The sequence below is a fragment of the Styela clava genome, chromosome 8 (assembly GCF_964204865.1).
Source record: "Styela clava chromosome 8, kaStyClav1.hap1.2, whole genome shotgun sequence".
Classification (NCBI taxonomy): Eukaryota; Metazoa; Chordata; class Ascidiacea; order Stolidobranchia; family Styelidae; genus Styela; species Styela clava.
The window spans coordinates 18190707-18204198 of record NC_135257.1 but is presented as its reverse complement, the minus strand read 5'-3'; the positions used below and the strand labels follow the sequence as shown (position 1 = coordinate 18204198).

The following is a 13492-nucleotide window of genomic DNA, read 5'->3' as shown; positions in this document are numbered from 1 at the left end:
AATTGAAAACTTGTAACCAGACAGAAAACTGTTGTTCACTGTATGAATAACCCATCTTGCCAACTTTCTTCTCCCTTGGCATAAATATGAAAAACCCTAGTAATAACCCTAGCATCCTAAAAACAGTACCAAACATATCCAAGTCTGCAAATTTGCAGATTACAACAACAACAATCTGTTTTACATTAAGTCAAAAATGAATCAAGACATAATAGAATACAAAAACGCTACCAGACTTATTTAAACAAATCAAATTATCAGCAGTTTGAATTTGAGTAAATAAAATTTTTGGGACATTATTCAGTACCTAATTAACAATGCGTTCCTTGTTTTATATTTTACAAATTTATTCAGAGGCTCTGTAAATAATAGTCATACTTTTCAATGAATCCATAACACAAAAGTTTGAGAACTCGTGTGACATATGCTAATAATTGCATCCAATATCTACATTGCGCTACTGGTACATTTTGAATACATAAATTTAAAATAAGGAAATAGTAAATGAAATTTAGAATTTTAAAAAATGTTAAACATTTCTGACAACATAACCACAAATCATATTAAGCTTAAGAACATAGTTTTAATAAAATTCAGCAACATCGTTAAATCAATCTCAAGGATTGTATCAATGTTGTTTGGAGCTGATATACATGTATGTTTTATTGAATTAACTCCTGAAACATGACTCAAATTACATGTACCATCGGTGGAAAGTAAATAAATGATGTAAAAGATACATGTGCTTTATTAACAAGCGCTTATAGCAATGAAAACGGTAGTAGAAAAATTGTTTTAACCTTGCCAAGTAAGGTAGGCTACAAAATTGGTTTGCGTATAATGATAAGAAGACAAAGTTAAATTATGAGCAAAGTAAAAGTAAACAGATATTCCATAAAATGGTTAGCAAATGATATATTAGAATGTAAAGAGTATTATTGATCAGTTATAAAAACATTATGTCAAATCATTTCTGCAATAGGCAGCTCTTGAACAGAAATAATAACATTAGGAACAATTAGAAAAACTGGCATTATCATATCTCTATTATTTTGTTTAATAGTTCTATAAAGTCTGATGGAAACTTTCATATTAGCTTAATGTAAGAATTAAAAAATTATAAAATAGGCTAAAACTAAGAGAGATTTAAATGTAATTTACTGATAAAACTAAGAATGAGTAAATATAGGTGCAAGACTATGCAAGAGAATTCCTATTTGATAAACATTAGAGAAGTTCAAGGATAAAAAAAATATCAGCCTGATTAAGCAACTTGTTATGACAAAAACTTAATAAGCAACCAAACAAACATTCTTCCAATTTTCAAACTTTTGTGAGACGATGATAAAAGACTTCCTTTCAAGATCAATTCTTCTGATTGAACATTTCTGCTCACCATCACTTAAAATATAAATTATAGAAATAGTTAAAAATGATTCTAAAAAAAAACGAGTTTGCCCATAGAAACTTTAGAAATAATATTTTGTTGCAGAATGAATGAATTTCATAAAGAGCAAATTTATATGTATGCGGCTGTGTGGCTCATCGTACTACGCGTTAGAATATGCTCGCCACCGCACCTCTGATTGCTCTGGGTGGGTTCGCAGGTTTGAATCCCATGTGGAGATAGTTATGTGCGAGAGGATTGCTGGACTCCTCGCCGCCGTAGGGTGGTTCATGTAACCGCTGGTTACGGCTTCCTCTCCCCCGGGATAAATATGTAAATCCCATCCTAACAAATATTTTTGTACCGTTGATTACATTGTGTGGGTCCCATGTTAAAATCTTGTGTAAAAAAGCTTGTAGTTGGTTCACTTTACCGCCCAGTTGCTACTTCTTTCACCACCAAAGTATATATGTATGAACAAATACCTGCTGAACTATCTCAGCTTGTTACAGTCTGTGACTTTGGTCCATTAAAGGATTACGATAGGATTTACATATTAATCCCAGGGGAGAGGAAAGTCGATAATTAGGCTCAACCATTTGGCAAACCACCGTCTCTCATCCGGTTACCAATCCAGGTCATATATGGGATTAGTTAGTTAAAGTTTCCGGAAGCATGGACTTGATGGTGGAGGAAGCCATAACCGACCAGCGGTTACGTGAACCACCCTATGACAACGAGGAGTCCAGCAATCAGAGGTGCAGGGTCGAGCGTATTCCTAAAGCTTAGCACGATGAACCACACTTTCACACTGCAACATCCTATAGGCTTTCCTCTCCCCAGTCAATTTTTAGGTAGCAACTTTGCTATTTTATGAATTACGTCAATTTGATTAAGCAAAAGGTATTCACATTTGTTTAAATTAAGATTTGTGAAAAGTTGCCTTGTTAGGGTATTAAAACATAGCTTTCTACTCTTAATGAATACAGCTGACAAAATAACAGTTAAATCGCATTTGAATATTTTTTTTTCAGTTTTATCCATTAAACCCCATGTAAGCACAAAGTACTGACAGCGAATTTGGTAATTGCAGACTTCTTGAAAAAACATACTTGCAAACAAAGTATAATTCACCACTGATGTTACAAAATCCTGAAATGTCTGGCGGTAGGGTGAAGCCATTCAGACAACTCCAAAAATTATCAGCTGGATGATAGATGTTCAAAAATACATCAGGTTGAGAATGTATATTACGCTGGCCTGTTTTTATTAAGTAAAATTATCTGAATTACCAAGAGGGAGCAGAATTTCAATGCATATGAGTAAATGACAGTAAATAACTTTACAATATTGAATATATTGCTGCTGTAGTGACTTTCTTCTCATCACGAATAAACTGTTTGTGAGCGGAGTAACTCATACTCGCAAATTGGAATATCATCTTAGCTTCACGCTGAATTAATTTGAATTTGTAATTAGCCATTCAATTTCATTTCACAAGGTGGCGCAACTGAGTTGATAACTAAATACTGATTAATTGTTTTTATTTTATTTTATTTATCGAGAAACACAAATCAGATCATATGCTGAAGTAACTCTACAGAGTCTGAGAATACATTCAAAAATAATAGTTACCAATAGTGTAGATCAAGCCATCTTTTACAGCAGAAACTTTGATGTCACTGCTATTGTCACAATCTTGTATTGAACTCCAAACATTGTTGAAATATTTTTCAGGAGCTTGTCCACCTCCAAATGCATACAAAGCACCTTATTTGAGATAAAAATTAATCACACACTAGATGAAGAAAATTTTGGAAATGAATAAAATTATTAAAGATTATATGCGTATTATATGATACATATTGTAGGTAGGTAGGGCCTTGGCGCAAAGGCTCAACTTAAAACTCAACTAGAAAATCTGCTTGACTTGACTTGGAACTGAGTAAAATTATTGAGATTGAGAACCCATGGCTCTATTTCTTACTCAAACGATCAGTGATTTGGTGTTGGGATTTGTACACTGTTTCAATATCTGGAAAATTACATTAAATGTGTTATTAAATAAAAAAAGATAAAATATCTCAAACAATAAAAAGCACAGAGTATCAAAGTTTATCAGCCCCCAAACTGGTTATATCTAACAACCAAATTGCTGCATGAACGAAATTACATTAATTCAAACAAATGAAATATACCTCCTACTGAATTCACAGTGGGAGAAACTCTTGCTTCTTTCATGTTGGATTGCACCTGCCACTTCAGGGTTCTCAAAGAATATCTGGTGACTTCATTGGTGCTGCCAGAAAAATTCCTGTAAATGCCTTTTATCCTTGTTCCCCCAACCAAATATAAATTTCCTGCAAGCAGAAGTTTGAACAATGGAGTTTTTCTTTGATATGTAGCAGAAAATTATCCTATTTAGTTGTTCAATTGAGCATTGGGTAAGCAATTTGAAATATAATATTGCTCAGTGTTTATCCTAGAGCAGTTTATGGTTGTATTATATACTAAGACCATTACAAATTGAACTACAGTATTCTGTTGTTCATCTGATATCCGATCAACTGACCAGAATCATATTTACAAACATCAATGAAACTGCTTTACATAGTAATAATATATTAACTGGCCCAGAACAGTTGATAATAGCAACCTTGGTGAACGGCAAGAGCAAATTTACTTCTATCTACACCATCATCAACCCCAGCCCTAGTAGACCAACTATTATTGTTCAAATCCAAAATGCCCAATTCAAGATTGGATCCAACAACATAAAGTTTGTTATCCACGACAGCACATGCAACAGCAGAGAAAGTTGATTCCTTAAAAAAAGTATAAATGAATTTGAAAACTAGCCTTTGCCTGGTACCTAACATTTATCTGACACACTCAGCATTCAAAAAACTTTGAATAACAACTATGATCTAGATCAGCGTTTCTCAAACTGTGTTCCGTAAGCATTTACAGAGCGTTTGGTAGAACAGGAATGGAAATTGCGACTAAAGTGGTCACCATGGTGAGTTCAGTTATACATCGGCGACTCTGGGCAGGAAAATTGTTTACCAACTAGTGACAAACAGGCAGACAAGTCTTGCTATTTAAACAGGCGGACAGCAGACAGGCCTCATGCCATTCTGGAAAGCATGGCATTTTTGTTAACCGTTCAATATCGTTTCCTGTCAGCCTAATTTATAAATTGTCAAGTTTACAGCAAACTTTTTAATTTTACCATAGGTGAATTTTTTGAAAACCACCCATCAAATTTACCTTCTAATTTCTTGTTTTTACGCGAGGCGAGATAAAAAGTGTGGGTGTTTCGGGCTAAAAAAGTTTGAGAAACTCTAATTTAGAATATACAAACAAATAATTTTTACAAGGCGATAAAAACTTAGGATTATTTTGATAACTTTTTTAGCAAAGTGGTTGGCACAACGTACTAACTATTTAAATACGGCTCCCATTGCAAAACTAATAACCATTTGTAAAACCACAAGGTTGATTTCTGCGAGGAATGGTTTGTGCAAGAAGAAATCACATTGTCTCAAGCATGTTTTATGTGAGTTGACACCTCTGTTGATATATTACACCATTATTGAAATGAAAGAGCACTTGAAACAGCTACAGAATACAGAAAATTATCTTACTTCCGGCTTTGGAAAACTATTCCATGTAAGTTTATCCGTATTAAAACACAGAACTTCTTGTTCGCTCAACTGCACATCCTTTTTCATTATCAATAGTCGTTTCCCTGGAAATGTTAAGGATAGTAAACTGTCTAGTTTGTGAGCTTGGCACAATAGGAAAATATTCGCGATTTTTATATTGATTATCTCACTCGAAGGTGACTTATTGATATCTATCAGTAAATTTAACTATTTTATCTAGAGGCTCACAACTTTGCTTTATTCTGATAAAACAAAATTTAAATGAATATATATTAGTGTAGCCTGCGATTCATCACCAACAATAATAGGCTTTTCATCATTATTAAGATATTCTAATAATAGTTTTTTACATCCCACATTCGCAAATATAATAGGGATGCAAATGAACCAATGGTTAAATCTAAGAGCTATTCAGAAAATTCCATACCCTTTGAATTATCTACCAATCTTCTCATATGTGTCACTTTCCCCATATGAATCTGTGCTATGGCTTCTTGTACCATCTTCACATATTTTTCATTTTTCCTTACAATTTTCTGTGGATAACCGATAATGTATTACAAAACAATTTTTACACAAATTCTATATATGACTTCATTATAGATTAGTATACATGCAAAGCAGTAAACCGTGAAGTTGAGTATAATATAAAAATGTAGCAATGGCTTTTGATTGTCATTCTTTCGTAGGAAGTAAGGCAAATGATTGAACAAAAATGACAATACATCGTATGTGTTGAATGGGTTTGAGACACGTGAGGATATTGACTTTCTGAGACTTGATGTTAGTTTGATCGTTTACTTCTCCAACAAAAATTTTTTGCGCATGATAATGACATGTAATCATTGCATAGAAATAGAAAAATCATCGGAAACATTCAGTTAATTGAATTTTATAATATAGAAAGTGAGAAAAATTAAAAATTTTAGCTGGCGAGAATAAATAATAATAGTGTGATAAATTTGGTAATGTCAATCCAGATAGATTCCATCCCTTCCAAAATTAATAGCTCCTTTCATATCATCGAATATTAGTGGTTGTTTGTACATGGACATGCAGTATAGGGATTGCACTACATGGACATGCTCTGAGCAAAATGCCTGAATAAGTCTGAATTAATAAATATATATTCATATATTTTGGAATATATGAATTAGGTAATGTAACATAACATATTATGATATTGTGTACACAATCAATTTTGCGAGACATAAATTCATTTAAAATCAACAAGTGTTTATTGGTTAAAGTGTTCTCCTCATAAATTGAAAAATATTTACTTATACTACGAGTAACAATATGATAAGCTTTACACAATCAGTTAAGGCGTCACCAATTAGAATTGGAAACACAACATCTTCCTAATTTAGACTTGCAGGATGTGTTTAAATAATCGCCAGCCCAAGATGTATTTAGACAATCTACCTTTACAAAAGGATAAGTGAATGGCACAATCCAGCACTATATATTAAATATTGACTCAAAGTAAATGTTTGCTGTTGTGAGAAACTACATGAAATATGAATACAGTTGTCACAGGCTGTGATTTCCCTACACCCCCCGAATTTTAAGGTGACACCCCACTTTAATTTCTTGTTCGAATATAATTGTATTTGACCATCCAGGAAGTACTGTAGGCCTATATACCAGTGCAGATAGTCAGTCAAATATATAAAACATTTTCATAGGTTACAAAAAGTTTTATCTTCAATAGCAAAATATCTACACCGTAAATTAGAAAACACCCCATGAAATTAAAAGTTCGGGAGCATACTGGACACAGTACAGACACATGTCAGCAATGAACATATGTACATGATACAAGAGCTATATGGAGAAAATAAAAAAACGCAACCATGAATTGACAATCACACAAGCCTCTCACATATATCTTACCAGTTAATCAATGTAAATGCATGTGGCTAATGGAGTAAGCTATGCTTACATGAACCATTCTTTCTTGTCAGGCGATGAGCAATTAGCTTGTACACGCTATAGGATGAGATTTTCATATTTTTACCAATGAAGAGGAAAGTTGATAAGATGGCTCATTTATATGCAAACCGAGGCCAATCGGTTAGCGTCCAGTGCCGGGTATGGGAATCATTGATTCTCAATTACGGTATGTAACTACATATAAGTATAAGACAGTAGATGTATTCCCTAGACAGCAAAGTTCAAAGCATTGTAATAATAGTCGATTATTTAATTTTTCATCAGCAAGTTAGCTTACCTAGCTTTTAATACCTAGTTACAATGTGCAAAGATATTTAGTGTAATATCACAAATGGGAACAGGAAAAATTAACCCCCTATTCTGACAAAGCTTTCATTCCCACTCATATATTAATAGTGTATATCAGAAAGGTGCAAGCTTCAATAAAGTGAGCCAGATACGAATAACTGGGTAAAACCGTGGGCCGCACTTTAGGCTTTCTGGTAGTTGCAGGCACAAAAACTTGATTTTGTTGATCTTATGACATGCGCTGTTTGCTTCGCACATGCTCAGATATAGGACTTAGGTATAGGCTTTGCAACGCATAGGGATTGCAATTACTCGCCAAATCAAAAACTTGTTTTATGGGGCGCACACCATTCAAAATTGGCACTTCTCCGGTGGCCGCACAATTTCTCCGCAGGTTGAAAACCCCTGGTGTATATTATAGTGTATACTGCATATTAGCATGTAGATACCACAGGAATTCGAAACCTCACCTCACTCATGACAGCATACAAATATTCAACGGGCAAAAGACTCAATCTCAGTTGCTGAAATAACTGTGGAAATAGTTCTTCACGATTCTCCTCATCATATTTAATCCAAGATATCACGATTTCATACAAAATCTTCTCGTTTGGTATCTGTGATGCAATAGTGGAAATTATAGTATTAGGCTGGAAAAAGGGTGCTCTGGAAATGTGTGGGCCAGGGGGTATATTCACTCGGCTAACAGACAGTTCCCGAACTCGTAATAGAACTAAAAGAAGGAAAATCGAAAAAAATTATGGCCTAACCCTCACCTAGTACACACACTACGGGAGTACCAGAAATTTTATGGAAAACATACATCCAAATTTAAAGACTAGGACATTGAACAATTCTTCTCCAAACCTTCAATTTATCTGAAGCCAAGATTTTTCCCAAGAATGCCTCATCCATGAACTTGTTGAAGTCGGAACTTTTTGAGACTCGTTCAAAATTTTTTATCATGAAACCTTCAACACTTTCTCTCAATTCATCACTCTCATAAAGCTTTGACATGTTGAATGATTCCATGCAGGTTTTCACACTCAAATTCTCTTGCATGAAATTCAGACAAAGCTTTTTCAAATCTGAACAAAAATCAAATTTAATTCCCACGAAGCTGAATCTGGCACAGTCTTGGCCTGTTGTTAGGGATACGCTTGCCACCGCATCTCTGATCACCCTGTGTGGGTAACCGGATGAGAGGTATAGTCTGCCATGTGATTGGGTCGTCTTATTGACTTTACTCTCACCCGGGATAAATATGAAAATCCTATCCTATTCTAACTGGTGACCAATCCACATACACAACATCGACTAGTAAGCAGACAAGAAACTATGGTTCGCAAAACTACTGCTGTACTACTTTGCGCCCCCCCCTGGAATAAATAAGGAAAAACCTATCGTATACTACCTAAATCAAAATATGACAGATTTCAACAAATATCTTTAAAATAAAATCTTCCCCCATGATGACACAACTTACCAAACTCGAGTTTGAGTCCTCATGAACATGGACACAGTTAAACTAAGAGTTCATGGTTCAAGCCTACACCTCACCACCAAGGTGAGAGAGTAAAAGGCCCAACTATACAGAGGATGTAGGGTAAAACACCATGACTGCAACTTTAACCAGAGCATATTTAATGTGGGGGGAAGGGGGTTTATATATTTATCCGGAGGAGAGGAAAGCCTCTACTACGACTTAATCTTATGGCGAACCATGACCTCTCGTCCGAGTACCAGTCCATGTCGGGTATGGGATTGGTTATCCAGTTATTTGTTTCAGATACATAGACTTAAAGGTGGGGGAAGCTGTAATGTAACCAACCAGCGGTTACGTGGACCGTCCATTGGCATAGGCAAACCAGAAAGATTTGGGTTCTTTTAAAATAGTATTAGTGACTGCCTGAAGTGGAAATGACAAATGATAATAGACACAAATGGTCCACAAAAAGTCAATCACACAAGGTAGCATCATGCTTGTCAGAAGCACGACAGTTGTTACCGCGCTGACCCGAGCATGACACTGACAATTTAAACATTGTTTTTCTCCGAATGGCTCTCTCAATTACATCAACATTTTCCAAATCGTGTTCATTCAAAAAAATATGTTTAAATACTGTTTATTTGACGTCATCTGATGCTGTATACAGCAATTTAGGTGTCGCTGACGATAACTTCAGAGTTTATTTGTGACTCCTCGCCTATTGCAGTCAAATTATTGTAGGTCTGTTATTTTGTTTTCTCCCAATTGATTTATTTTCACTGTTTATTTGTACATTATTTCATGCACGTAGGAAATACCGTAAATATCTGAATCACAAGTTTTCTACTACACAATTTCACCTTGTATCTGTTGCAGTGAACTTGCTTTCAATAACTCATGAACATTATCTGCATGAATGTTGATCAATCCAGTGTAAACATATTCAAGGCAACTTTTGAATATGGGAACACTAATATCTTGCATTTCAACTCTGCCTGTCACATTCTCTTTCATCTGAAACAACAAATGGGAATTTTTTTCCAATACAACACAGCTCCTAGGATAGGATTTACAAGATAGGATTTACATATTTATCCTGGGGGCGAGGAAAGCCAATAGGACGGCTCAACCATAAGGCGAACCATGGCCTCTCGTCCGGTTACCATTCCATGTCGGGTATGGGATTAGTTAGTTATTTGTTTTCGGACTTGGCGATGGAGAGAGTCGCAACCAACCAGCGGTTACGTGAATCACTCTCTTGTCACGGTTACTTAGATTGTTTGTCGACAGAGTCATTTTTCGTTGTTGTTGTAGAAATCCGCAACTACTGGGCATTCCAGGTCGACATGCCTCGAATTAATTATTGTTTTTTCCAAATAACGTTTACAATATGGTTCGATATTTAATAATTATTTTCTTGTTAGACTTTCTTATCAGTGCCGCTACTTGATAACCAAATTTGGTTCACCGCAGCTTCCTTCACCTTGAAACGCTTTTTCATTATTTATTGCAATTTGTACATCAAGTGTGCTTTCAGTAGGGGGAGAAAATAAACTACTGATTACGGATTACACATAAGATATAGATGAATAGTTTTGAACTGGCTTATATTTCATAAATTACATAATTTCTGTGCTCAAATATTTTACTACAAACAAGTCAAATACTATTTTAAACATGCATTGAAGGAGAAGTAAATTTCTAATGTTTTAACAATTCAGTAATTTCTGGCAACAAGGTCAGATTCAATTTTCATATTTATCTTGAGGAAGAGGGGAAGAGATAAAATGATTTATCTTATGGCAGGCAACAGCCTCTTCTCTTGCAACATAAATATCTCTCTGTCAGTTTTTAACCTATGTAGGGTGATCGAAGGCGCGATGACAAGCGTATTCCTAACACTTACAAAGATGCGTCATAAATAGAAATTTGGACTTCTCATTAGTGTAAGATAGTTCATGCAAATGCCGATTGGATGCTGCTGTTCCCACCACCCGAAGACGTACATTTGAAACATTAATTTAAAGCAGTTAATAGGTTAAGCCCTTCACATAATACTATCTGACATAGATGAGTAACCGAACAAGAAGCTGTATCCTGTCAGATGATTGTGCCATCTATTCACCTCTTCAGGATATTTATGAACATCTTCTAAAATTTCACGTAAATATCACTTTAATGTAGTGGACAAAAACTGAAGATATATCATACCTCCACATTAAACATGGTTTCAAAATACTCTGAAGCAGCTGATAGAACAAGTCTATGAGCAGGAAATTCTTCTTCTCCAATGATGATTGTTACATCACACATGATTCCTCTCTTCCGAAAACTAGTATGACAAAAACATGAATAGGTGAATGACATGTAGTCAGAATAAACAGATCGAAAGGATTTCTTATCCTTTATTATGATAATATCTACAGTGTTTGAAGTCTACATTCGATCATAATTCAATTTTCTTTTCTTACTATAGTTGCCAGGTATAAATTTGTGAATGGTAGCGATGCACAAATGTATACTGTGAGATTGTGTTCGTACAGTCGCATATGGAAGTTTCCATGAGCATCAAAAACCAAAACAATAATGAAGTATAAAAAAAAATTTTGGGGGGTCAAAGGTCGAGGAAGCATCCATAGAATGAAATTCATTTAAATAATTTCAATTTTATTTTACTTAATAATTTTGTTTGGTTTGTGGAGCCTTATTACACTTTTTCTATGCTATTTTAAGTTAATGAATTTTTAACATTCAATTATCAATTGGGCAGACTACTTAGGATAAACTTAAAATGTTTCAAAATTCTAATTAAACATAGGTTTTCAAAATGATAATACTGAAACCTTGATTTACAATTGAATAATAATTATGTGAAATGTTGTAATAAAACCAGAATGTCAAACAGACCTGTCCAATGATTGAGATAAAACACCATTATGTTCAATTTGATTTTTATCCCCCATGTTGCAATCGACACTATCACAAAATAACCAGTTACGGAAATAGCAGAATAACTGAAAGTATAAATACATATGTTTGAATAGGCAAGTTGAATTTTAAAATTTGGCTAAAGTAATGCCCTGACACAGTGATATAGCATCTCCATCCAGTCACAATTACAACCTTTGAACAATGACAAATATGTTATGACTGCATTGGATTTTAACCTTGTTTTATACGCAAGTACCGTAATCAACCAGTCGTATTTATAACTGTAATGCACCAAAAATCCCTCGTTTCCCTAAAAATAGAACAGGGTCTAATTTCAATTTCCTTTCGGAAAACAACACTTGGCACTCATTTTGGGGGGATGTCTTTTATTTATCAAAGTAAAAATTGATGAGACATTCAAATATACAAAATATGAAAACTGATATCCATTTACTTATAAGTAACACGTTTTTATTCAAAAAAAAAAAAAACTGCGAAACATTTCTGCACTCATTATTCAAAAATGACCATATCCTCATGCTCATCCTCTTGAATGTCGTGCTAGATTCATAAATTTCAATAAATATTTCATTTAACTGAATTTTTGCACCTACACCAGGTCTTATTTAAGGCAGTCAGGCAGTAGTAAGGCAAGGCATTATATTGAAATCATTTTAAAAATCAGGCTAAGTCTTATTTTCGGGGAAACACAGTGCCACTGCCGACTTTTGGTGGTAATATTGGGGTATTGATGCAACCCTGATTCTTTAATCTATATGACAATAAACCAAAGTTCGACGTAACATTGCATATAATAGAAAAAACTTTTATTTTAATGCTACTTTGCGACGAAGTGGGATTTCCGGTATCGAAGCAGGGGATTCCCCGTTTGCACAAACATTTCCCTACTAAAAACAAAGCAGATAGAATCTTCGCATAAAATGTGCGTTCTCCAGCACAAAATACAAACATAAGTAGTAAAGAATTTATTTTATTTCTTTATATAACATATATAATTACACAAACAAAAAAATTAAAAAATGAACAACAATAACATTGCTGAAAACGCGACAGAAAACAAAGAAATCGAGTAAAATTTATAAATAGTTAAAAGAGACTAAAAAAAAAAAATATCAGAATACTTGAAACAAAATATAAAACTAGGAAAATATGAGGTGCGTCTTCTAGTTTTGTACAATGTGCTACATCAATGCCGGCCTAAAAGGTTTGAGAACTACTGATTCAGATCGTGTTCCGTGTAGCATCTAATTCATTTGCTACTTCTATATGTTTTTATGCGTAAAATTCCTCAGAAAATATAATAAGTCGTTGTTGCATCATTCACTTACCATATATTTCATTTGAATATATCTGAAACGCTGCTCGCTCAAAGCCAACGGAGAGAAAACATTCGCCTATAAATTTAAGCACAACTTGGAACTCCATCAACTGAACCAATTTTTATTTTTTTTAAGATGGATTCTAAAATATTATTTATGACTTGCTTTGTGATGCTTCTAATTTTGTCAAACAGCTATAAGTGGGTATCAAATTTTTTTTGTCAATTCTCTCGAATAAGTAAGAGAAACATGATTTAAGGCCTCATTTTCTGGTCGATGCGTATCATGAAAATACAACTGTATCTTGCGTTCGTATATTTTTTTTAATGGTTTTATTCCGTTGTTTCTAGAACAAAAAACTGTGAAAATTATTATTTTGCGATAAAAGTTTCCAAGTCAAGACGCTGAAGCTTGGAGCTAAAGAGACTGACAT

At 34.2% G+C, this 13492-nt stretch overlaps 1 protein-coding gene across 2 annotated transcripts; it reads right to left on the bottom strand.

The window, feature by feature from the left end:
• Window positions 1–49: 49 nt before the first annotated feature.
• On the bottom strand, window positions 50–11801 carry LOC120345995 (kelch-like protein 7). Of its 2 annotated transcripts, XM_078115033.1 has the most exons (12): window positions 11696–11801; window positions 11000–11120; window positions 9649–9802; window positions 8167–8387; window positions 7770–7916; window positions 5483–5591; window positions 5035–5138; window positions 4044–4212; window positions 3586–3747; window positions 3023–3157; window positions 2500–2647; window positions 52–1401 (listed from the first exon to the last, which is right to left on the bottom strand). In XM_078115033.1, the coding sequence occupies exons 1-12, from the start codon at window positions 11749–11751 to the stop codon at window positions 1290–1292; spliced, it is 1638 nt and encodes a 545-aa protein (XP_077971159.1). In that variant the 5' UTR covers window positions 11752–11801; the 3' UTR covers window positions 52–1289. The 2 variants fall into 2 exon arrangements, with proteins under 2 accessions (XP_077971160.1, XP_077971159.1); XM_078115034.1 differs by lacking the exon at window positions 2500–2647 and having other exon boundaries at window positions 50–1401.
• Between the last annotated feature and the right edge of the window lie 1691 nt (window positions 11802–13492).

What these genes read in the sequence shown, in the direction of transcription:
- LOC120345995 (XM_078115033.1), bottom strand. Translation starts at nt 11,751, where the DNA reads ATGGGGGATAAAAATCAAATTGAACATAATGGTGTTTTATCTCAATCA. An exon ending in TGTATGCTGTCATGAGTGAG is followed by an intron (nt 5,592 to 7,769) that starts GTGAGGTTTCGA and finishes GGTTATCCACAG; the next exon opens with AAAATTGTAAGGAAAAATGA. An exon ending in GAATTATACTTTGTTTGCAA is followed by an intron (nt 1,402 to 2,499) that starts GTATGTTTTTTC and finishes TTATATTTTAAG; the next exon opens with TGATGGTGAGCAGAAATGTT.